Raw genomic sequence first — 26,249 nt, 5'->3', positions numbered from 1 at the left:
GGTGGATGGTGGTTGTGGTGGTGGTTGCAGCGGCGGTGGTTGTGTCGGTGGTGGTTGTGTCGGTGGTTGCAGTGGCGGTGGTTGTGGTAGTGGTTGTGGCGGTGGTTGTGGCGGTGGTTGTGGCGGTGGTTGCGGTGGCTGCGGTGGCTGCGTTTGCGGTGGATGGTGGTTGTGGTGGTGGTTGCAGCGGCGGTGGTTGTGGTAGTGGTTGTGGCGGTGGTTGTGGCGGTGGTTGTGGCGGTGGTTGCGGTGGCTGCGGTGGCTGCGTTTGCGGTGGATGGTGGTTGTGGTGGTGGTTGCAGCGGCGGTGGTTGTGTCGGTGGTGGTTGTGGCAGTGGTTGCAGTGGCGGTGGTTGTGGTAGTGGTTGTGGCGGTGGTTGTGGCGGTGGTTGTGGCGGTGGTTGCGGTGGATGGCGGTGGTTGCGGTGGATGGCGACGGCGGTGGTTGTGGTTGCGGCGGTAGTTGCGGCGGTGGTTGTGGCGCTGGTTGCGGTGGATGGCGGTGGTTGTGGTGGTGGTTGCGGCGGTAGTTGCGGTGGTGGTTGTGGCGGTGGTGGTGGTTGCGGTGGATGGCGGTGGTGGTGGTTGCGGTGGATGGCGGTGGTTGCGGTGGTGGTTGCGAATGTGGTTGGCAGGGGGTGGGGAGAGAAAAAAACAAAAACAAAAAGCAACCCCCCTCCCCCAGAAAGCACTCGTGCCCACCGCACACCGAACAATGGGAACCCTGAAAGGTGGCACTTGAAAGCTGTTTGTGTTGAATGTGCGCTCATCGCCGGCTGGGACACCATGACGAGTCTTTAGCGTGCTCGACAGACGGGGGCCTTCTCGAGCTGCAGCTGAAGCGCAGCCACTTGGCGGATTGAAACCCGAGCGAGCGCGCGTGTGTGTGTGTGGCGTGTGTGGAAGCTGCCGGGATTCGGATGATCGTTCTGCAGGCCCCACGGCACGGAGGACCCATGCGAATAACGGCGCCGGGGGACAGCAACAATAAAAAACGGGCAGATGAGTAGGTAAACTAAAATGTAAGCAAGTGCACAGGCAGGTGAATGAGCAAATGTTTGAAGCACCTTTGAAATAAGGCGCTGTATAAATATAGATAAGGGCAGATAAATAAACTAACAGGCGAGTGGATAACCCAGTCGGTAAGCGGACATGCGAGCAAGTAGGTGGAAGGGTAGGTGAGCGAGACAATGAGCAGGCAAGCAGGTGAGCCGGTCAGCAGGTAGATACATTAAGAGGCAGGTGAGTACAGCGTGTAGGTCAATGGTTAGATAAGTTCACCAACTGCTGAGCAAGTAGCTAAACCAGTCAACAGGTAAGTGTAAAGGTCAATGGGTAGAAGTACATTCATAGCCAGTAGGAGAGTTGGTGAGAAGGTTGGGCAGATGAAGGGGTGGGTGAGCAAGTGAACGGGCGGTGAGTAAATGAATGGGCTGGTGAGTAGACGAGCCGGGGAGATGAGCAAATTAATGGGCCGGTAAGCAGTAAGACAGCTCGGTAAAGCGAACTGGTAAATGTGTTAGTGAACAAGCACATTATTAAGTTAATAGGTGGACATGCAGGCAAGCGGCTGAATAGGTAGGTGAGGGGGTTGAGCAAGCGAACGGACACACGAGCAACTTAACAGACGGGTGCATAGCATGAACCAACGATTGAGTGGGTAAAGGAACGGTTGAGCCATAAGGCTATAGGCAGGGTTCCGGTGAGCAGGTACGCGGGTGACGGGACGAGTGGGCGAGCCGGCGGGCAGCAGGGCGGCACGCGGAAACGCACCTTGCACTCCACGACGCTCTGGTCGGTCTCGCAGGTCACGTAGATCTCGTCCACCGCCCGCCGCAGATTGTCGAACAGGTAGGCCCAGTAGCGGGCGCGCAGGTCCGCCTTGCTGGGAGGCCTCGGCTTGCACGGGATCTTCTCGGAGATGCCGCCGCCGCCGACGCCGCCGCCACCGCCACCGCCCAGCAGCTGCCCAGCTTTGCGCTCCCCACCATCGGGCTGCTTGGTGGAGCGAACGCACGGAGAAGGGAGAGAGAACACGGTCGGCATGGCAGCGATACCCGCAATACCGTTCCTGGTTTTTAATTTCTATTTTATATTTGCGATTGCCGAGCACATGGCCACAGGCCCAAAACGACAGGCACCTCTGACTTGTGTCAGCGACTCGCTGCACGTATTGTGTACGTGTTTTTAACCGGACCATTGAGGGTGTAATATTTAAACTTTTGCACGTCATAAGAACTTGGGAAAAGAGATGATGGAAGAAAATTCCAAAGAGGAGCAAGTGTGAGGGAAGTGGGTGGGTGGGTGAGTGAGCGAGTGGGTTGGAGTGTGGATGGGTGAGCGAGTGGGTGGGTGAGCGAGTGGGTTGGTGTGTGGATGGGTGAGCGAGTGGGTGGGTGAGCGAGTGGGTTGGTGTGTGGATGGGTGAGCGAGTGGGTGGGTGAGTGAGCGAGTGGGTTGGTGTGTGGATGGGTGAGCGAGTGGGTGGGTGAGTGAGCGAGTGGGTGAGCGAGTGGGTGGGTGAGCGAGTGGGTTTGTGTGTGGATGGGTGAGCGAGTGGGTGGGTGAGTGAGCGAGTGTTGTGATTCTTGAATAAATATTCATCATCACACTCATGATGCGTGCACAGATTCGTGCATGTGAGAATCCGTTATTTATAAAAAAAAATACACGCAAATCATGAACTAACCTAACCTTTCCGACGCACGCTACATTCCAATAATAAACATACTGTCTGGTGTGACAAGGACACGCGCATCCATATTTACCGAGCTTAATGTTGGGATTTTATAGGGTTGGCTGAACCAACATCAAATTGAATATGATGGGTTTACTTTGGCCACAGGACTGATACGATCAACTCACTACAGCTGAGAACCCGTTTGCAATCGCGGGCTACTGCCCGAACCCGCGCTCCCCGGCTCCCTCTGACAGCGGCAGTAGCGAGCCTCCCTCAGCTGGGCAGTCAGCCAAGCCAGTCAGGCCGCATGGGGGGGTGGGGAGGGAGCAGCACAGACAGGTGGGAGTTGTCGAGAGGGAGATGTTGAGAAGCACCTGTGTCAGAGGTCGCAACCGGGTACCCGATACCCGTACCCTACCCGATACCCGGCTACCCGTACCCGGCCGGGTACGGGTACGGGTAGCCGTTTGCGAGCCTGGTGCGGCCGGGTACGGGTACGGGTAGGCCGTGAGTCACTGGTGAGTCACCGTTTGTCACTCATTTCGGGTAGGGTACGGGTACGGGTATGGAACAGGAACCCGTACCTGGCCGGGTATGGGTACGGGTACCCATTTGCGACCCTGGTGCGGCCGGGTACAGGTACGGGTAAAAAATTAAAACCCGTTTGTGACCTCTGACCTGTGTGGAGGTGGCTCGGAGGTCAGAGTGTTGAGCCAGCACAGCTGACGACGGCCTGGGTTCTAATCCAGGGTTCGGCCGCAATGTGATGAAACTGGATTCCCAAGTGTAAGGGATATGGTCACCAATGACTGCTCAAAATAAACCCATCGTTCGATTTGGTTGCGTACTTCATCGGGCTAAATTCCAGCGTACGTTTGTTTGACCGTAACGCAACGAACATGAAAGTGCTGCCCGCCTACTGTGCTGTCCAGAGGTCACCGGAATGGATCTTGGCAGTAGCTCTGTGCTATCCGCTTCCACGGGCCGTTCTCTCGTACGAAGCATTGCACCGGTCTGCAAGAGTTCCCATGAGGGGCCTCAGTGAGACCCATGACTCTTTTTCAGGAGGGTTCTGTTAAGTTTGTGCAGTGGGGGGGGGGGGGGGGCTAGCGGTGACGATTTCTAATAATATTCCAATTGAGTAATTTGCGGGTAATTTTTCAAATTTGGACCACGACGCCAGCGCACGGAGGCCTACCCTCGTGTCACGTCCACTGTGTAGCAGATGGCGCCTGTTTCTAGGTCAAAAAAAAAAAACACCTGCACTAATAACCAGGAAGGCCGCTGGATTCGAACCGTGAAGCTCAGCAGCAAGCGGCGGACGTGCGACGGCTAAGCCACGCCACCGACATGACAGTGCGAACACGCTCGGGACAATATTGGGATGAAATTACAAAAATGTGTGTTCAAATCACCGAGACGTCCGTACATCCCGGGGTGCATCGGGGGAGTGTGCCAGACAGGGCAGCAGCAGCAGCAGCAGACGGGGAGGAGAGCGAGCGATGTAAACACCGTGAGGAGGGCGGGGGAGAAGCGCTGTCCGGGGAGTGTGCGAGGGAGGAACGTGCCGAGATTGATGGCCGTGCCTGGTGGTGGTGGTGAATGGTCCGGTGGTGGCAGTGATGGATGATGGAGGTGATGATGATCATGGTTTTGACATGATGATGATGATGATGATAATTTAAATGAATGTGACCGTTTGTGATGCCGATGACAAAGTTCCTTCTCATGCAAATGGATTATTATCATCATCATTGTCACGGATGGCAATGATGCGTGAAGTGCGTTATCGGATTGGTTGGAGACTTGAAGGTGACATCAACTCAAGTGCAATGCGAGTCGTCGTGGTTGGAGGAATTCTCAAGGCATTCGGGAGGCTGAAAATGACGAGACCGTTGACGATGTCGATTATACAGCTGATCTGAGTGAGTGTTGCCTTCACGACACGCGGCCCAGATCTAAGCACTGCTGAATGACGGCCTTCTCAAGCCCCGAAGCCGTCGCGATGTTCGCGACGACAACGGCGACAAAAGCCACCGTTTGCGAAGGATTGATATCTTTGTCGATTGACAAGAGACGCGGACAACAACGGCAGTGAAGCTGACTAAATGCGTGCAGATGGCCATCAATGTACATTTACAATGACGAATTGGCCAGCGTTTAATGCGGCGCTGGCGACGTCCGAGTTAATTTTCAAACAAACGCAGGCAGAGCACCGCGATTAATTCCCCAAATCAGGGCCACAATGACCGTTTCAGTGCACGACAAAGCATTCTAAACTTAAGCACGCACCATAATTGAAAGCGAGAATCCTTTCAAACGACGCAAAAGTGGAAAAAGAGACACGCACGTGGCTTTCACGAAATAATATTTTAATCGCCGAACATTTTATCAATTTTCTTTTTTCACGTGTCAACAAGAGAGAGACATGCAGAGTTTATTTTCTGATGGCTCACAACAGAAACTGCATCAAAGCAATCAGCCCCTCATGCTCCTTTTGTGTCAGCGGGCTGATGGGAAAGCTATAAAACGTAGTGGTGCAACCCTGCACCTGCCTGCTCACGCCAATGCTGGCAGAAAGGGCCTCCACTAGAAGCAGCTCGAGAAAGCCCCTCTAGAGAAGGCATTTTGGTCCACTTCTCCACTCTGACCAGGTGTCTTAGAAGAGGTACAAGATCCCAAACTTTACACCACACCCCACCAATCCACTGTCTGTGGTGCACCACAGACATGGGATTGGGTGCACCCATTTATTCCGCTAGGTGGACAGAGGCAAGCGGTGCTGGGGTGGGGATGGATTTCAGAAACCCGCGTCATTGTCCAAACCATCGCGCCTGGAGATCGAAGATGCCACCCCCTGATTGCAAGTTCCACTGTGCTCGCCATTATCCCGCGGCAGCAGCGTCCCTACGCCATCGTACGACAGTGCGCACGCAGAAGCCGACGCGGTTGTGTTGGCTCTCCGTGCTACGCACTCCGCTGTCGACACAGCGACTGGATTTTCCACCGAAAATGTGTAAATAAGCTGAAAAAGTGGCGAGGCGGCCGAGAGTGGCTAGCGAACGTGGGGCAACTGACACGGCAAGATGAGGCCACATAGCAGTATATTTATTTATTTATTTGTTACAAAGCAAATTTGCTGGGCAACAGGCTCAAAGGCCCAAAAAACGTCAGGCAGCCCGCAACAATCAGCACCATTGAAGGTGTAAGAGACAAGGGCTTGCGCGTGTCTTGATTTAAGCAAATGTCCCAAGAACATGGCAAGGAAAGAGTATGTGGGAGCAAGGTCGTAGCAAAGGAGTCAACATTGGGGGGGACCAAATCTCCCAGGGTGTCTGGGGGTCCCAACCCCGAAAATTATCTGAATTTGAAAACTCATTTCCTGCCTAAAATAAAAAAAAAATTCACCAACACATGGGATATTTATTTACAATAATGTCTAATAGTGTATTGTATTGCATTTGTTCTGTTTATTACTTTTTTTTTTACCATTTCTTGTTTCATTGTATGTAATGGCATAGATTAGGGATTAATAAAGTACAACCATAACCACAATCATATGAACAGAAATCTATGCATTGATTTATATGAAGACAAGTCCAGATATTGTGGCCAAGGTTTAGCAAATTGTTGTTTTTATTTATATAGCATAGCAATTTTTTTTATAGCAATATATTGGGGGGGACATTTTGAGCAAATTTGAATATATTATAATCACGGCCCTGTATGGGTGGGATTTCTAAAAGTGCAGCAGTGCAAGGGATTTCATCAGTGAGCGTGGTGGTTGATCACAGTGTGGATGGCGAGTGGAAACAGTCCAAGTGTTCTCCTGCTCAAGTGAGCTTTGAGGCAGTGCTCACCTAACATCTACAGCCCTGACCCAGAAGTGAAATTTCATCCTTACCACGGTGAGGGCAAGTCTATCCATAGGACGAGCAATGTTGATTTGTGCCCAACAAAGTGTTAATAATCCTACGGACTCTGAAGAGATGATGATGAGGCCGAGACAATCCCCAACATTCCGACTGCAAGCCGCTTGCTGTGCCGCTGTGAGCCGCCTGGCTCGATGGACATGGCAAGACCGAGAAGATAGTTAAATCGTTTTGAAACGAGGGTTGAGCGCGCACACAAAGACAAAGATCCCCCGTATAGCCTTAACACACTGTCGGGGCAAGCGCTGTCAGCGAGCACCTATGAAGGCTGGAAAGGCACACGAGGGGGTGGGTGGCCAGCACCACGCCCGGCCGCCTATGTCTCCCAAGTGGAGATATTTACACATCGGACCAGGGACTCATTTGAGGCTGAGTCGACCTAGGGGATGCCATCTACCGGTTGAGATAATCGTCACCGGTGTTGGCCGTGAGCGGGAATCGAACTCGGTCGTCGGGTTCGAAGCAAAGCACGCTAACCGCTACACCTACGCTCCCCACACAAACACACAACAAAGACAAAGATCCCCCATTTAGCCTTAACAGACTGTAGGGGCAAGTGCTGTCAGCGAGCACCTATGAAGGCCGACACGGCACACGAGGGGGTGGGTGGCCAACACCACGCCCGGCCGCCTTTGTCTCCCTAGTGATGACGTTTAAACACCGCGCCAGGTACTCATTTGAGGCTGAGTCGACATAGGGGAGGCCCGGGACCGGTTCATATAATCTTGGCCGGTGTTGGCCGTGAGCGGGAATCGAACTCGGGTCGCCGGGTTCATAGCGCAGCGCGCTAACCGCTACACCACCGCTCCCCACACAAACACACACACACACGTGCACACACACACAGGCCAACGGACACACGTGCGTACACACACGAGCAAACGCGAGTTTTATCCACGTCCATTTATGAACACTTCTGGTAGCTCTGGACGGAGCGCCGGGGGACCCTTAATGGACTCGCTGAAGCTCAGAGCGAGCGCGCTGCACGCCCCCCCCCCATCCTTCCATCTTCCCCGCCTGGCTGATTTTATCTGACCACCTCCCTGGCCGCCGCTGCTGCCGACGCCACCACCACCGCTACCACACTCAGTGTAAAAAATAAATATATATCCGTTAAGAAAGCACCCCTACCAACCACCAGCCCATCCCTCTTGCAATTTCGCAATAAAAGAAACCAGCATTACGCCAAAAATATCTCGAGCCGCCACGCGAAGAGAAAAGGAGGGCAGAAAATGCCCGCGTGAGATTCAATTGGTGCGCGGTGCAAAAGTGGTCCGATTAATACGGCACGACGTCGCTTAAATGGGGACCGCGGTATCGGAGAACATTGTCAAAAGTTCGGATTTGCGAACATCGAGAGAATAGTCTCATATGGTGCTCGACCAGATGACGCCAAAAGTGTACGCCTTTTGGCATCATCTGGTCGAACACCATATAAAACTAGGCTCTAAGAAAAACTGTCTCTGGTGTGGACCAATCAGTTTCAAGGACAATGCATAAATTATCAGAGTATTGTTTTTGGTTTGCATTTGACTGCAAGTATTGTGGTTAACACGATTCCTTGCAAAAGGTGTCAGTTTTGTTGCCAGACGCTGTCTCCCCGACAGACCTGGTCTTCACCTGAGGACGGCTGCATGCGTTGTGGCCGAAATGTCGTGAGAATTATTTTATTATGTTTTATTTTTATTATTTTATTACTTCCCTTCTACGTGACTTTACCGAAAGAACCAAGAAGAGAAAAAACCCTCTTGGTAAGGTGTTGACGGTCAATTGGTCAGGACAGATGAGTGGCGGTCGGATATGTGGCGTGGATTTGACTTCCTCCTCCCTGTCCATGGCCCATTAGCCTAGCCGCCCCTAAGATGACCATAACATCAACAGCGACTAAATAATCAATTCGGAATTGGTTATGCAACTCAAGCAGGATCCTAGCAAACACTTCTTGGTGTTCGGGATTAGCCACGTACAGAAACGACTTGTGACGTTAATCACTATCATCACATGAGCCATGATCAATCCACCGCTGGATGAAGGCCTCTGCGTGTCATCGCCGTTCCTTCACGGTCCCGCGATGCAACAGTTCGTTCAGCTTCTACATGTGATCCGATTTCCCGGCTCCATCTCCGCGGTGGACGTACTCTTGGGAATGTTTTTCACCCTCACCGTTGGCTTCCTCTCTGTCATTAGTTCCTGGCCACTGGCCATCAGGAGTAAACCCAAATGATATCACCAACTCTGGTAATAATCATAGTCTGGTGCAGTGGGCTGAGAAGATTAAGCACTGAAGTGCCTGGCCTAGGCCGACAGAGTAATGGTGTGGGAGATGCCTTATTTATACTGGCACATGGCCTTAAAATTTGTGGCAAAGCTAGCCCATGTGTACGTACGCACGTATGAACACACGATGATCGTGAATGTACACAATGACATTAATAATACGATGTACACTTTTAACTCATTGCTGGATAAGGGCCTATCCTATACTTTACCACGCTGGTCGGCTGGTGAAGGTACGGAGCGGAGATGTTGGAGCACTGAAGTGCAGTACAACACTGAATCTTGCTGCACTGACCACCATGTAGCCTCACAGTCTATAAGACCTGGTATTTTGTTGATCGCCCTTCCAAGTACTATCCAGGCTCCAACCTGCTTAGCTTCTGAGATCTGATGCATTCTGCGAAAAGTGGTCAGGTAATAATTATGGTTGTGACAAAGCGTCAATTCAAAATTTACCATCGATTCTTAAACCCACAACACAATGAGTTGGGGAAGCGAAGGGGAAATCATTGAGCCATGAGTAATTGCGCACAGACGTACCCACACATGGACTACTAACACAGGGACGTCAGTTCAATTCCTAGCGATGGGAGAGACTCCGTGGCGAGTGATATCTGAACTGGTGCTGGGCATTTCCGCATTTATCAACCCACACTGATCAATGCGGTGAAGTATGGTCAAACACACCATGACCCTGGACATTCCTTCATACATAAAACCCACACCACCGACAAGGCGCGCGTGGGGCCTTCATCCAGCAGTGGATTGAACAAAGGGCTGCAACATTCGTATGATGCAAATGTAAACACGTGGAGTGCTGGAATAACGTGATGAGATTTGTGCAAAGGCATACAAGCATCGGGAACACATTCACGAACGTGCAGGAATACACGCGCACGAACACATGCACACATACACACATGCACGCACGCACGAACGTACACCCACCCACGAAGGCACCCATTATTTGTCTACACAAAGGCACAAAAGCGCACAATAAACAAATACCAGGATCTCCGCCATGTGGCCTTACAGACTGCCGGAGCAAGTGCTGTTAGCGAGTACATATCAAGGCCAGAACACAAGGGAGTGGGGGGAGGGGGTGTTGTTGCCAGCCACCTTTGTCTCTCCAGAGCTCATGTTTGTACACACCGCGCCAAGCAGAGTAACAAACCCGGTTTGCGTCGGGGATGCGCTCCAGAAAGGTGCGACGGATGAATATCGAAACGACGTAAATCGAAGAAATTTTACGGGTAGTAGGTTTTTACCCTTTAAACTGGTACAAAACTGACACCTTTATACAAGGCATCATGTTTGCAATAACCACAACACGAGCAGTCAAAATGCAAACAAAAAGAAACAACTCTGATAATGGTAATGATATGCACTGTCCTTGAAGTTGATTGGTCCACACCCGAGACAGCTTTTCTTAGAGCCTAGTCTCACATGGTGTTGGACCAGATGACACCAGAAGGCGTACAACTCAAAAACAGCACACTATCAGAGTATTGAGAGCTCGGGGTAAGCATTTACACTATGAGACCTCCTTTACCTCTAAGGAAAGCTGTCTCGGGTGTGGACCAATCAACTTCAAGGACAGTGCATATTATTATCATTATCAGAGTTGTTTCTTTTTGACTACTTGTGTTGTGGTTATTGCAAACATGATGCCTTGTATAAAGGTGTCAGTTTTGTACCAGTATAAACGGTAAAAACCTACTACTATATTTTGCCACTGGTAACGGAGGTCTCATAGTGTAAATTTTACGGGGTCGGTGGGTTTGAGGCAAGGCCCGAGAGGCGACGGATCACGAGAAAGGATGTAAGCGTGCGGGTTGAGGCGACGCAAATCAGGTAGTGGTATTGATAGAGTGGCGACGTAATTGCGAAACTACGTGAATGGGGGAGGGTGTAAATCGGGATTACTTGTGATGAAGGATGCGCTGAGCTTCAGGAATCCCAGAGCAAGTTCAGATACCATGTGTCACGGATGTGAATCCATTCATGGGCAGGAATTGAAAGAAGGTCACTGGTATTGTAACTCATTGCACAAATGACTACGCTACACATATAAACAAAGATCCCCCGTATATCCTAAAACAGACTGTTGGGGCAAGTGCTGTTAGCGAGCAGCACCTATGAAGGCCGGCAGGGCACACGAGGGGGTGGGTGGCCAGCACCCTCGTCCCGATATTTACACACCGCACCAGTTACTCATTTGAGGCTAAGTCGACCTAGAGGAGGCCCAGGACCGGTTCAGATAATCGTCACTAGTGTTGGCCGTGAGCGAGAATCGAACTTGGGTCGCCGGATTCGTAGCGCGGTGCGCTAACCCATGCAATACATGCTCACACACATGTAACAATGCACATACGTATGAAAAAAACAAGACACACCCACACGAATAACAGCACCACCGATGCTGTCCATCACTGGAAATTTAACCCAGGTTGCAGGTATCATATCACACACACACAGATCCCCTGTACAGTATTATGACTGTCAGGGCAATGGCTGTTAGCGAGGACCTTTTTAACAAGGTGGTGGTGTGGCCAACATGACGCCTGGCCGCCTTTGTCTCCCCAGGTAAAACGATGAGTTGACTCTAAGGAAGACCCAAGAAAAGTTCTGATACGAGTCGCCACTGATGCTAGCCGTGGCTGTGAATCTCACTCAAGGCTCAGAGTTCGCGTAGCGTGTTATTGTAAAACCACTGCACCACCGCTCCCCAACGTATAAATATTCTCTGTACATCTCACACAGACTGTTGGGGCAAGTGCTGTTATTGAGCACCTATTAAAACCATATCTGCACTTGAGGTGGTGTGGTTGGCATCACACCAGGCCACCTTCATCTACCCAGTGCTGATGTTTACAAATTGTACAAGGTATGAGTCAACCACGACGGGTTGAGATATTTGAATCGAACTCGGTGCGCTCACCACTGCACCACCGCTCCCCGCAGTACGCACGCACTCACACACGTAGGCACGCATGTGCACAACGGTACACACAAACAGATGTTGAAGAACAATTACGTCGAAGGTGCACGTGTCCCCACACACACGCACGGGTACACGAGGGTTGGAAGCACAAACGAACACGTGCACAAAGATGCACGTGGGCGCGCACACACACACACGTGCACGCGCGCGGGCGGGCGGGAGAAGGGTGGGTGAGCGGGAGAGCGAGCGAGAGAGCGAGAGAGAGATCCAGCGAGAGAGAGTGAGCGTGAGCCTGTACAAATGTGACCCAGTGGAATGGTGGCTTACTTGCCCTGCTTTTAAGAAAATCGATGGTCGGACAAAAAGCACGCGTGCTGCGACAGCCCAGAGCGATCGTTACCGCGGGGGCCCTGCGAGTCATGCTGCTACAAGGATGTACAAAAATCCCAGAAATACAACAACAAAAATAAATAAATAAGGAAGCCGGCGGCCCCGCGCGTTGGCGAATGCGGCGCAATGTTGCGTTGCGAGTGTGTGTGTGTATATATGTATTTGTTTGTATGTGAGAGTAAATAAATAAAACGTACTCTTTGTTTTTTTTCGGTAAAGTCACGTGGGTAAAAAAAAAATACAAAAGTTAAAAATGTAATCACGACGTGACTTTACCGAAAAGACCAAAGAGTATGGACCCTTGCAGTCACGAAAACTTCAAATCTAGAAATAAAACGTACACAAGAACGCGCCGCGCGCATTGCCACGCGCGTTGCGTGCAAAGAAAAACGGTGGCGCAAGATAAAAGAGCTTCGAAAAAAGTAAGGAAGGAAAATTTAACAACGATATTTAACACCAACACCTTGGGCTGGGACGGCTGTACGTGGCGTAACGACGGCGCGCCGCACCGTTAATCCGAACGTTTCCAATGAGAACCTCCCGCTGCAACGTTCCAACTTCAAAAGTGATTGGCAGTCGTGCGGATACAATCTTGGGACGGGCCCGGGCAGGGGACTGGTTTTTCCTCAACTCCCAGCTGCGCGCCCGCCAAGGATCGTGGCACTGCACGCCGACGCCGATGACGGAAATTCTTATACGCAACAAAAACGTTCCGGCACTATTTTCCGTTTTTTTATGCCGTTGTAAATTCTACGATTACGTCCGTGAAGCCACCGCTGCAAGCAAACCGGAGGCGCAGAGATGCAGATCCCGGGCCGACGCGCGAGTGAAAGCTTGTCGCTTGTCGCTTGTGACAGGTGAATTCACGGAACCGAAAGAGCGTTAACTGTCAATCATCCGTGGGGAGGATTTACCCGGGTTGCGGATTAACCGTGCCTGCAGAAAAGAAATGTCTTTAAGCGAGCGCCGGTTTAATTATCATCCCGCACTTCCGATGAGCACGGTCGGCTCCGTACATTGCCGAAAGAAGTTCAACACGCTGGACATAGGAGTCTGCTCCTCACTGATCGTGGGGGGGGGGGCAGCGATGCGGTGCCCAACACGAACCGCGGACGCGTCGCTCAGCGAGCCGCTTGCCAAGAGAAGCGATGAGCGCAAACGTTGCGCGTTCCACATCTTCACCCCCCCCCCCCACTCCGCGTATGGGAAACCATCCAAAGTATTTTTGTTGTTGTAATCGAAAGTGTTTTATGAAACCGAAGAGTAAAAGCATTATATTCTTGGTTCTTTCGGTAAAGTCACGTAGAAGGGAAATAATAAAATAATAAAAATGTTAAACAATTTAAAAGTCTCACGATGTTTCGACTGCAACACAAGCAATCATCATCAGGTGTGAAATCCACACATTTTCTTGCTGTGGATTTCACACCTGATGATGATTGCTTGTGTTGCAGTCTGAACGTCGTGAAATTTGTTATTGTTTTATATTTTATTATTTTTTTAATTTCCCTTCTACGTGACTTTACCGAAAGAACCAAGAGTATGAATCCCTGCAGTCACGAAAGCTTTAAATCAAAAAGTAAAAGCATTGTTTCGATGCGTAAGATGATAAAAGGCTGCAAGAACGCGGACGAAATTAAAACGAGTTAAAAGGGTGTAGTAAAATATATTTTTTATCACAATTTTTCTTTAATATCGTCATATTTGTATTTCTTCACATTTATTGCCGGACTAATAATGCACCAAGAGGCGATGATACAACTGTCCACAGGTTTGACGCGCAACACCTAGGGAGCGAAACACGCCTCTCATCGCAAATTGTGCGTTTTACACGCGTGAGTGCACGTCCGACGAGAACGCAAATACAAAATAAAACAACTGGCGTCGTCGATTTAGAACTCCCCGAATGCGAGGTCGCGTCTGCTCTCCTTATCGTACGTGCACACGAAATTAATTTCTAACGAAGGGCCGAAAAAACGCAACAAAAAATCTTGCCGATCTTAGCAACAACAAAAAAAAGTGAGCAAACCCTGGCAAAAACAATGAACTCGGTAACGACGATCACTCTGGCGACTCCGCGCTCCCGCCGTTCCTGCCGACACCGAGCATATGCACATCAGCCCCCTTTGTGCTGTTGTCACTCACGGCGGCGGCGACGGCAACCCCCCCACTACCCCCCCCACACACCCACCGCCCACCCCCCCACCTCAATCGCGAAATCAGCGTGGGTCCGTATAACAACGGTCTCTTTGCAAACGCGACGTCAGGCTGTGAACGGCGCGTTCGGTCACCCGCTGCGCTCCACCGTTTTCTCCTTTAAGAGAAATTAACGGTTCCATGTAAATGACTCGCACACCTGGTTAGGCTCCAAATGCAATTGCGACCGACTATGCTCTGCTGGATTCTGCGTGCGTGTCTCTGTGTGTGTGCGCGCGCGCGTAGTGGTTAGCGCGCTGCGCTACAAACCCGGCGACCCGAGCTCGAATCCCGCTCAACGCCAACACCGGTGATCATTATCTGAACCGGTCCTGAGACTCCCCGAGGTCGACTCAGCCTCAAATGAGTACCTAGTGCCGTGTGTACATTAGGGAGACAAAGGCAGTCAGGCGTGGTGCTGGCCACCCACCCCCTCGTGTGGCGTGCCAGCCTTCATAGGTGCTCGCCAACAGCACATGCCCTAAAAGTATGTGAAGGTTATACGGAGGATCTTTGTCTTTTGTATGTACACTTAGCACGATAAACATTCCTACATCTCAAGGGGCTGCTCAGCCTGGCGCTGGATGGATGGACGAATGGACAGTTGTGTTTGTGGTGATGTGAGTGCCATGGTGGCGAGGGCTGCCACGGTGGCTAGGAGATGTTAACTACCTCGCCTGCTAAGCAGGAGGTCGTGGGTTCGATCCCGACCCTGACGCCTGCTGTATATTTGGAGTTTTCATGTTCTCCCCGTGGTCACGTTGATTTTTCTCCAGGGTCATTTGAGAGTCAGGTCGCTGCTGAAAAAGAGCCATATAGCTCAGTGGGCCTTACCTGGTAAAAAAATATATTTACTTTATAGTTTCAATTAGCGATGAGGGCGGCGGGGTGTAACAAACGTAGTTGCTCCGTGCTCGACGTGCTGGGAGCCTCTTGAGAATCTCAACTGGGTTCGGTGGGGCGAAACGTCGGACACCGTGCCGAACGACGCGCGGTACAACCCAACAACGCGCCGAACAGCTGAGCGGCCCAACCTCCAGAACCTGCGCAAATCAATTAAAAGTCCCAACAAAGCTCCCGGTGACATGGAGCGAAACGTCAGACATCGTGCTGAACGAGCCGAAGAAATCCAAGGAGAGCGAAGGCCGGAACGCTTGACTTTTCGAATCATGCCCACTTGCTGGCTGGTGTGGCATTCACCCTGAGCCTCGCAAAGACTCTGCAACAAGGGCAGGGCGCCTCGAGATGGAACTGTACCGCCACTTCTATCGATGCCTCGAAACTCGCTTGGCCCACCATTTGGCTTTCGAGGCAAACGCAAACGGTCGGACAGGCGGAGCACGAAGCGGTCTCTAATCAACGTTTCCCCAAACGCGATGGGTGTTGTTGTTTCGTGTACCCCAAGGCACACGGGGGGGGAAATCAATTTCCCGGCGATTAATTTCTGAACTTCAAAGTGAGACAACTAAATTACAATGGGGCTACGCGCGGCGGCGGCGGCGGTGACAGCAGCAGCGCGCGTGAGCGCACGCGATCATCGCGGTGCAAACGCAGTTTGATTTGCAAGCTGGGAGTGCGGCGGGCGTGTGGGAGGGTGGGGTTGGGTGGGGTGGCGTGGGGTGCGTTCCACTGCTACATTTTATGGTCTACGACGGTGTTGGGGGGGGGGGCCGGGGGTGGAGATATTCGTTGGGGGAGGCAAGCGGAAGGCAAGAGGGAGGACGGGGGAGGACGGGAGGGAGGCGTTAAATTTCCGTGGACATTTACGATGGTCGATGGACGCGTCCGGAGCCGTTGTGGCGGCAACGATGCCGGTTACACGGCTCGCGCCATGAAATGCCCCCACCCCCCCGTATGGATAGTTACGAAGTCGAACCTTGACCGAATAAGCGCCGGCAGACATGCCACGTCCGTCCTGGCAAGCGGACTCGCGCAAACGCTGCTCGTTAAGTCGAGAAGCGGACGTTTTGCCCCCGCTTGTTTGCCGGAGGGCGCCGTCGTATTTTTAGCAACGCTCAAGAGCTCACGACGTGTGACGGTCGACGGAGACCGGGCCCACGGGCACACGCTGGACCACGATGTTTGCGGCCCTTTACCATTTCCACTGCGGGACCAAGGGCATGCAGCGTCAGTCATGAGTATAACCTGATCATACCACGTTCAGTGTGGATTGGTGAAAGCTGGGGGGGGGGGGGGGGGGTAGGCGAGGTTTGGGGGGGGGGGGGACAGGTTCAGACAGAGATATCACTCCCCGCTGACGTGAGAGATGGCCAGGAATCGAACTCCGATCGCCGGGTTCATAGCGCAGTGTGCGAACCCACTGCACCACTGCTACCCCGACCCCCAATGACCTGGTCATAAACTAAGGTCGTCCATCTCTATCTGTCTCGCTGGTGAGACTGATGATGCCACAGGATCATTGTTAGCCACTTAGCGGCATATGGTGCTTCCTTTTCAGAGCAACGCCCCGCAGCGATGCAGGGCGGCCATGCAAATGGGACGTTTACCAGCAGCACAGGTTTGCTAAAAGTGTTACCGTTGACGCTTTCCAGCTCAACGTGCTGAAGCGTTAGCTCCGTCCCTCTGTCTGTAACACGGGTGTCACAACAACTCTCGTGCAGGTGATCCAAGAAATCTCCATATGTATGAAAGGCAAATTTTTGAATATGTGTGTATGTTCACAATGTTTAGCGTACTTCCCGACATGCAACAAACTGCAAATTGTTTTTTTGGGGGGGTGGGAAGCTCAATAATGCATATATTTTTTGCACGGCAAGGGAGCTGTGACGTCAAATCTGTCACGTGACCCCCGCATGTGGAAGCGTAACGCATTGTAGTGTAGCGGTTAGTGCGCTGCGCTACGAACCCGGCGACCCGAGTTCGATTCTCGCTCACGGCCAACACCGGTGACGATTATTTCAACCAGTCATGGGCCTCCACTAGGTCGGCTCAAGTCTCAAACGAGTAACTGCTGTGGTGTGTGAACATCGCCACTGGGGAGACAAAGGCGGCCGGACGTGGTGGATCCAAGTCCCGGGCAAAGCCGGGTAGTACAGCTAGTAAAATATAAAGTTGTGTTGCTCCTTTAGGGACTTGTAACGGAGAAAACACATCGATCATCGACGGATTCGCCCAACAATTGCGACTGAAGGCTGCGTGTCCACACCACGAATAAACGCCTATGACGGCAAACTCGCATTGGAAAGCGTTGCAGAAGGCCATGCATATGCATGATTTTTCTTCCTTTGCCATTCACTTATTCATGAGATCCCAGGTGCGCTTTCAAGCAGTTCGGGTAGCCGGTTCTAACCCTCGGGTCTCTCCCACACCGCCCCCCCCCACCGCCCCGGTGGCTTTGGCAGTAGCAGTGCAAGGAGCGGCTACATCGTTTTACTATTTCATGAGGAGCCCATCTGTGTCGCTTCGAATCCAGCTCACTCTGTGCGCGATGCCCTGTACGTACAAGGAGAGATTAATAATCGAGAGAACGGCGCCGAGTGTCACCCAAACATGTTCACGGGTGGATGTGTTCCCTCCATCTTCGACTCATAAACAGTTTTAGAAGTAGATATGTTTTTTGCCTTCACGTGGTGGTAAAATGATCTACTTGCGATTGTGCGCGTGCGTGCGTTCGTGTCTATGCGAGTGCACGAACGTGTGCGTCTCGCGACGGGTGCGCGTGCGTTCGTGGTCTCTGTGTTCGAGTACTTGCGCGCATCCATGTACGTGCGCGCATGTGTTTACGTGTTCTCGCGTATGCACAAGTTAATGTGTATATGTGCGTACACGTATGCGCATGTGCGTATATGTGTGTGTGCGGTAGAACTTGCCCCAACAGTCTGTTAAGGCTATACGGGGGATGTTTGTCTTTGTTTTTGTGTGCGGTAGCGTGGTGTTTAGCGCACTGTGCTACTCATCTGCGCCTCCCCGAGATCGACTTAGCCTTAAATGAGCACCTGGTGCAGTGTGTAGACATCAACACTGGGGAGAAAAAAATGGTGCTGACCGCCCACCCCCCTAGTGTGCCGTGTCAGACTTTAGAGGCGGCTCGCTAACAGCACTTGCCCCAACAGTCTGTCAAAGGCTACACGGGGGATCTTCGTCTTCATGTGGGTCAAAAGGGGATGTTCGTCTTTGTGCGTGCACGTGCGTATACACGTGTGCGTGCACATGCGCGCGAGTGCGCGCGTGCACAGGCGCGCACACGTGTGCGAACATGTAAGCGCGCGGATCACGTCGCACCCATCCACGGTACGCTGGGACACGCGTGGCGACGGGCGAGACAAACGCGCCGACACGGATGCCCAAAAAAAATCTCCCCCCACCCCACGACCACCACAAAAAGCGAGCGAGACAAATGCGCACAAACACACAGAGCACGCTCACACGCGGCGGCACCAGCATCTGCTGCCGTGCCCTTGGCTATTTCGGATCGCGCAGCTGTCCGTCTCCCGAAAAGAAGGCAAAACAAATAACAAACAACAACAACGACGACGACGAAAATAACAAAAAAAAGAATGCGCCGAAAATAAAAAGCAAAGCCGCGGAGAGACTGCAAGGCAAGGGTCGGACGCCGCCGATAACAATCGTGGGTAATTTGAGGTTCGGGGCCCGATCGCTGATTGCGACGGGGCTCCCGGCGCAAACAAGCGCTGTCAACCATCCTGTTGTGAAAGACGTTTCCCCCTTTTTTCTGAGGCCGGCGAAGGAACGGCGAAGCGAGATGCGGCCAGCGCACGCCGCTAATTTCGTGCCCCTTAATTTTAGAGTGCTTTTCGTAAAATAAATAAATATAAACCCTATCCCTCCCGTACCACGACAATTACGTACTTTAATATTTTAGCTGCCGGTTGTGGGATCTTTTTTTTTCTTTGGGGGGGGGGGGGGCGGGGGGGGGGGGAAGTATTGTAGACACTTCCTCGGCATCGCGGCCTGTCAAGCAGATGGCTGCCGCTATTTGATTAATTATGTACAAATTCACGCTTTTTTGTAATCCGTCAGAGCACTCAGCGCAAATTGCTGATGGACCGACCTGGTCAGGGGCTGTTGACGGACAAAGATTGCCCCCTACAGGCATCCGCGGCCCACACTTGGGATCGACGTGCTGACAAGCCAGGAAGCCTCGAGTTTCCCCCCCCCCCACCCCAACATCTCAGTGTTATTTTCACTCCAGGAGACCTTATTTCAAACGGCATGCAGATAACTCGGCGACATCGCGCGTTAATCCCCTAATTTCAACTAATAAAACGTCGACGTAAAGCGATAATATGCCCGCGCGGACAATTTTCCATTCCGACAGCAGCACACCGAGAAGCTGGGCTTAACTCCCAGGTTTACCAGCCACCCTCGATGGACCCGCGTTCTCAAGTGTGGCCAGTGGATGTTTTGAGCCCAGCCGCCAATGACTGATGTGAGAATTAAACGTTATCGGTTTTGACCGCCACGCGACAAACGCTGCTCCATCGCGGGGTGCATGGAAAATTCCCGGCACCCCAACATGCGGCTATTCGACGCCGCGATCCCCTCCGGCGGGCCCGTTCCATAAACGTGGGGAAGGAGCGGGGGGGACGGTGCTTCCAAGTGGAAGCTTCATCTCTCGTTGGCGTGACATCGGGAGCACAAACGGAACGACGTTTATAAAAAAAGTCAACGCAAAACGGGCACCGCCTTCGTCGGCAGAAACGTAAGCCAGATATTTATATCTTCGTGGACGAGATTTATACCACAGCAGATGATTTATTAAACTGCTTAGCCAGGGTGCTCCACTGCAGTTGTTCCACCACGTGAGAAAAATGCGCGCGTTACGCAAGACATTTTAATTTCATGGGTAATAACACGCGCGGTAATTTTGCTGCACAGCTTGAGTTAACACGACAGCTAAATACTGACGCGCGCATGGTGCAGGAGTGATCACGTGATCCCTCAGGGCCCATGAGGGGCCGCTCGGCATTGTGACCACGTAATTCGTCGTGGTTGCGCTCCCGCGTGGCTCTCCAGATGTGTTTACAGGGGTTGTGCTGCGTGCTGTTCGGGGCGACGTCCGACGTTTCGCTCCGAGTGTGGGCAGCTGTTTCTTCGTCTTCATTTCCTGTAGAAACTCCCAGGCGTGCGGAGAGCAGACCGTCGGACGCCACGCAGAAGAGCGTGTGGTACGACCCAAAAAAACACGTCGGAGAGCCGCTGGGTAATGTGTAAACTATATGTACTTTTAATTTATTTTGGAATTAAAGAGATATTATTGGGGGGTTTTTTGAGAATAAAACATCATTGAAAGATTCTGACTGCTACATTTTCTGGAGTTTGTAAGACCAAGTGAGCCATAGTTCAAAGTAATCTTGCAGTTACAACGTAAAGACTAGTAAATTTATACACCGTAGCTTTGCTTAAGGTTCATATGGTCTCGATTTAAAGCTTTCGTGGCTGCAGGGATTCATCTTCTCGGTTCTTTCGGTAAAGTCACGTAGAAGGGAAATAATAAAATAATAAAAATTAAACATAATAAAATACAATTCTCACGACGATTCGGCCACAACGCAAGCAGCCGTCCTCAGGTGAAGAGCAGGTCTGTCGGAAAGACAGCGTCGGTCTGTCGGAAAGACAGCGACGGCTGCTTGCGTTGTGGCCGAAACGTCGTGAGAATTGTATTTTATTGTTTTATTTTTATTATTTTATTATTTCCCTTCTATGTGACTTTACCGAAAGAACCAAGAAGATGGTTTGTATGGTCATCGCCATCATCATGATCATCCATGATCAATCCACTGCTGGATTAAGGCCTCCGCCAGGATATCACCATCTCTCACGTTTCTGCGACGTAACAACCGGATAACGTTGCGTTTTATTGACCCCCTTTAAAAATACTATTTCACTCACACGGCGCTCAAATGCTAGAGGGGACAAGTTGCTGGAACCACACAAAACCTTATCCGGAGACAGCGTTGAGAGCCCCGTTTGATTTTTTTTTTTCAATTCCGCGGTGGCGGACACGTGTCGCCCGCGGTTTGAGCCCAGCAAGTCGATTTGTCCGCGGGCTGTGCCGACAAGCCGCGGGGTTTAGCTGCACTTATACTTTCCGACAAGGCCGTGAAATATGCAGGGGCTGCAGCGTCTACATAATTGATGGTAATGGGCCGCGCACTCCGAGAAGGCTCCCTCCAGCCTCCTCGCCCGCAACTGATTTCGCGGCGCGCATTCCCTCGTACGGGAGCCGTGGGTCCGCGCGTGTACGGAGGATTGCGCGCATAGAAGTTTGAATACGTACATGCACACGCACAGACGGACACACGCGCGTACACGTGAAGACACACACGTTCGCCTCGAGGGACGAGCGCACACGCGGAGGGGCACACACGCATGTACGCACGTACAGACATTCAAATGCTCACGCGCACACACAGTTTCAAAAACACTCACGTGCATACACGCTTCCACACGCACGCACACATCTACACATACATTCATGTTGACAAAGACCCATACCCACCTACAGATGCTCACGTGCCCACGCGCACACACACACAGATTTTAACATGCTGACACACACAAACTGCTAAAACAAATAAGTATGTACGAGGGATTTGCCTTAATCTCAGAAAGGAAATAACAATAACCCATCGGCCTGTGGGCCTTCTCGTCGCTTCCCAGGAGTTGTGTTTAAAACATGGCGAACTTCAACTGGCCTCGGCTAAACTGGGATTCATCAGCTAAATGTGTCCCGTTCAGAGTGTAATTCGGTAAACGTGTCAACATTCGCTTGAAAAAGGTAATTTCTAACAATTAATAATGTCCAGCACTTTTGATTCACACTCGTCTAGAAGGCCAATCAGCCAATGGCCTAAATTAATATTTCACCGAATGCTTAAGCAGGGCCCCACTCTACGACCTTTTTGCGCATTACCATTTAGAATCGTCCGGCACACCCTGAAGGTGCACTAAATGTACACGAGCGGCTGGTTATGGCGGGTGGTAAAAAAAAAAATCTAGCAGCGGACGAGACGCGCCATGCTCTCGCGTGTGAAGCCGCGCACCCATCCTGGCTCTCCTGTGCAGGAGCGCCGCTAAGACGGCACGTTCCGGGCGGTGCTGACGCAGCCAGCGTTCCTCATGTCAGCAACAGCCACGGCGTCGTGCGGATTTCATTTAGTCATTCTCCCTCCAAGTCGAGTCGACCACAACAGCCCGACGTTTAGTCAAACTCTCCAAAGTTATTCAATGTTGGTGCGAGAGGGGCGACATTTTGAAACCTCTCCCTAAATATTGTCAATTCAACCAATCGGTTAACTCAGGATATATTTCCGTCACGAGCACGGCGACGTCGGCGGTGGTGGTGGGGGGGGACGCACGCGTCAAGGTGCGCGCGCCACTCAATCAGCAGAGAGCGAAACAAACACATCAAAGCGCTTCCTCCGCTAGCCATAACATAGCCCACTTACTCACAGCCCTGCTGGGATATTCGGCGAAGACCAAAAAAAAAAACCCCAAAACACCCCGGGAACCTGACCACGACATTAAACCGGCGTCGACGCCGAAAGAATTCGAGTCGACGGACGCCGAATGCCAAAGCGTCGCGACGTCTCCTGACGGCGACCAGGCGGCCGACGGCGACGCAGAAATGGCGGCGGGGAAGAATGGCCAATGGATTCAACGCAACTGCCCCCCCCCCCCCGCCGCCACCCCAGCTTGCCGGACGAGCAAAACATTCAGAGGAGGTGGGTGGGGGGCCATTACCCCCCTACCCACGAGCAAGCGGGCGTGCGGGAAGGAAGTCGGAGGGCAGGATATTTTACTGGCGAGGTCGCCGATTATAACCCGGTCGGAACGGCGCGACAAAGGCGCTCGTTATCACGGGCGAACACGCCGGAGTTAATCAGGGCTTCTCGCCGTGACCCGACGAGGGCTATTGAAGCGGCCCTTTCCTGCGATTGTGCATCACTCGTCGCGCTACGACGGCTACGCTGGGCTGCGTGGGGCTACGGGCAGGAGTGCAGGGGGCCGGGCGAGGCCGAGAGGGCCGTACGGGAGCGAGGGAGGAGTGGGCAAACGTGAAGGAGGGGGTTGCGAACGTGTCAGCGCGCGTGTACGTGGGCGCGCGCGGGCGTTCAGCGACGAGCGCGATCACTCATGCGTTCACGTTCACGACCACTCGTAAGCTCACTCACCTCCGAGTCCACATTCACTCGTGAGTCAATTGTGTTCATATCTGTACCCGCATTCACTCGTGTTCAAATTCACTCGTGCAGTTACATTTAATCGTGCCTTCACGTGAACCCGGTACTGTCATTCCCTGAAGTGCGCACATCCACACGTGTAAACCCTGCATTCACCCGTGAGTACACATTCACTAGTATTTACAACTGTGTGATCACGTTCACCAGTGCGTTCCACAATCACGCGTTCACTAAATTGTTCGTGTTCGTCGATGAACATCCATCTTCACTGGCGCGATCACGTTTGTCCGCGCGTTCACGGTCAGCCACGTGTTCGGTCACTCGCAGTTCACTTGTGCGTTCACAAGTCACCAAGGTGCGCCTTTAGGTTCACGCGGGGGACTCGCGCGTTCACATTTCAATCGCAACGACCCACACGATCGCAACGACCCACGCGATCGCGTTCACCCTGGAAAAACCCGTGCGGCGCGCTCACATGTTCAGGCTCGCTCGCTCGCTCGCATGCTCTCCTTCCTTCAACAACACGCTCATCAACAGCGCTGCCTGGAAAGTAAAATGACACGGCGCACAAGAGGCGGCGCGTCGGGCATCGGCCCCTGCTGCATCGCGGCCATCTCTTGCTGCATCGCGGCCATCTCTTGCAATGGGCCTCAAAGATGGCCGCATCTGCCGCGTGACATTCCGATGTAACTCGGTTACCGACCGGTCTCTTGACACTCGCAAGAATGCGTAGATCTCGTTCGTTAATTGCCGTTCATAACCCATCTTTCAGTGAAACTAAAAATTTGTGAGTAAGAAAAATTGTAAAAACTAAAAAAAAAATCGGAATTTCAGTAGATTTGTACGTATATGTGTGCCCTACATTTTCAGAAAGACAAATCTGTACCGTATACGCTTAATTTTGAGATTATCTCTGTGTGTTATAGCCTCTCACTTGGTTCTCAATAAAAGCTGGCTCCCCTTGGGTGGCCAACACCACCTCCCGACCACCTTTGTCTCCCCTGTGCTGATAATTTTACAGAAAGCAGCCACGTACTCATTTAAGGATGAGTCGACCAGGACCAGTTCAAATATTCACCACTGTTCTTAGTTGTGAGCAGGAATCGAACTGGGGTCTGGGGGTTATTAGCGCAGTGTGCTAACCACTACACTACCACTCCCCCACACAGACAAAAAAAAAGATCCCCCTCATAGCCTGAACAGACTGTTGGGGCAAGTGCTGTTAACGAGCACCTATGAAGGCCGGCACGACACACGAGGAGGTGGGTGGCCAACACCACGGCCGACTGCCTTTGTCTCCCCAGTGGCGATGTTTTACACACCGCACCAGGTACTCATGTGAGGCTGCGCGCGTGCACACGCGCACGCACGCACGCACTTACGCGCGTGCGCACGTGCACACCGTAGCAAGACCCTCTCAAAACAACGCAAAACAACGCGGGGCAAAGAGAGAGAGGGGGAAAAAAACAACTGCGAGTTAAAGCAATGACTCAGGCGGCAAAACAGCTGCCCCGAGTGGGCCGCGATGCCCACTCTAAGCCACTCCTGGCGCTATTCCGACTCCCCTTCACAGGATCGTTGATCCAACCTGAAGCCACTTCAGCAGCGTGCGTGCGTGCGCGCGCGCACACGTGTGTACCAACCCACGCCGCACCGAACCGCACCATCCCGTGCTACGGATATTCGAGTGGATGGGGGAGGCGGGAGAGTGGGGAACACTGGGTGGCCGAAGAGCCTGAGAGCGGACTATGTGGGGGTTGGATGACTGGCCAGGCGGGTGGGCGGGCAGGCGGCTCTGTGCTTGGGACAGGTTTTTTTTGCCACGCTCTTCGCTTTTCTCGGCCAGAGTCAAAATATGCCCAAGACAAATCTTCCAGCTTAAGTGGCTGGCTTCTCGGAGGAGGTGACAGTGCAGCTCTCTTGCACCAAGCCAGCGTCAATTTTGTTTTCGCGATTTTAAAGTTGCTCAGCGTCACTCGAGAAAGAGATCAAAATATGAAAACTGTCCGTCGTGATGAAGGCTGATCTTCTGACAATGATAAGGGGTTCATCTTCTTGGTTCTTTCGGTAAAGTCACGTAGAAGGGAAGTAATAAAATAATAAAAATAAAACATAATAAAATAAAATATTTTATTTTATTATGTTTTATTAATAATACAAATAAAACATAATAAAATAAAATAAAATATTTTATTTTATTATGTTTTATTTTTATTATTTTATTACTTCCCTTCTACGTGACTTTACCGAAAGAACCAAGAAGATGAATCCCTGCAGTCACGAAAGCTTTAAATCGAAATGATAAGGGGTTTAAAGCAGTGGTTCTCAAACTGGCGGCCTGCCCCAATCAAAACCGACTGGTCTCCGCGCACACGCCCAGGCTACCGAGGACACAATACCCAGCGATCATACGTCAACACCTCGAGTCAACGTCGTGTAAGGCATCTGCTCCACGTTGTGTACAAGTGTTGTTTGGTGTCAGCAAGGCAACGTTTTGACGTTGTGCGTTAGTGTGTGTTTTGCATTAGTAAGGCAACATTTTCACGTCGTGTGTTGGTGTATTTTGTATTAGCAAGGCAATGTTTTCACGATGCGTGTTAGTGTGCGTTTTGTGTTCGTAAGGCAATGTTTTTATGTTGTGTATTCGTGTTTGTCTTGTGTTA

The 26,249-nt window shown here is 51.8% G+C and overlaps 1 protein-coding gene across 5 annotated transcripts in view; it reads right to left on the bottom strand.

Moving 5' to 3' along the window:
• LOC144734938 (S phase cyclin A-associated protein in the endoplasmic reticulum-like) overlaps window positions 1-26,249 on the bottom strand; it is a 229,050-nt gene that overhangs the window by 184,858 nt on the left and 17,943 nt on the right. For 3 of the 5 annotated variants that reach the window (XM_078617403.1, XM_078617405.1, XM_078617406.1), the window contains exon 4: window positions 1,774-1,998. In XM_078617403.1, the coding sequence (XP_078473529.1) occupies window positions 1,774-1,998 (225 nt within the window). The remainder of the gene's footprint in view (window positions 1-1,773; window positions 1,999-26,249) is intronic. The other 2 variants (XM_078617404.1, XM_078617407.1) reach the window with 1 other exon arrangement.

The sequence above is a fragment of the Lampetra planeri genome, chromosome 53 (genome assembly GCF_965212315.1).
Source record: "Lampetra planeri chromosome 53, kcLamPlan1.2.h2, whole genome shotgun sequence".
NCBI classification, from domain to species: Eukaryota; Metazoa; Chordata; class Hyperoartia; order Petromyzontiformes; family Petromyzontidae; genus Lampetra; species Lampetra planeri.
This window is presented reverse-complemented; position numbering and strand designations above follow the sequence as displayed.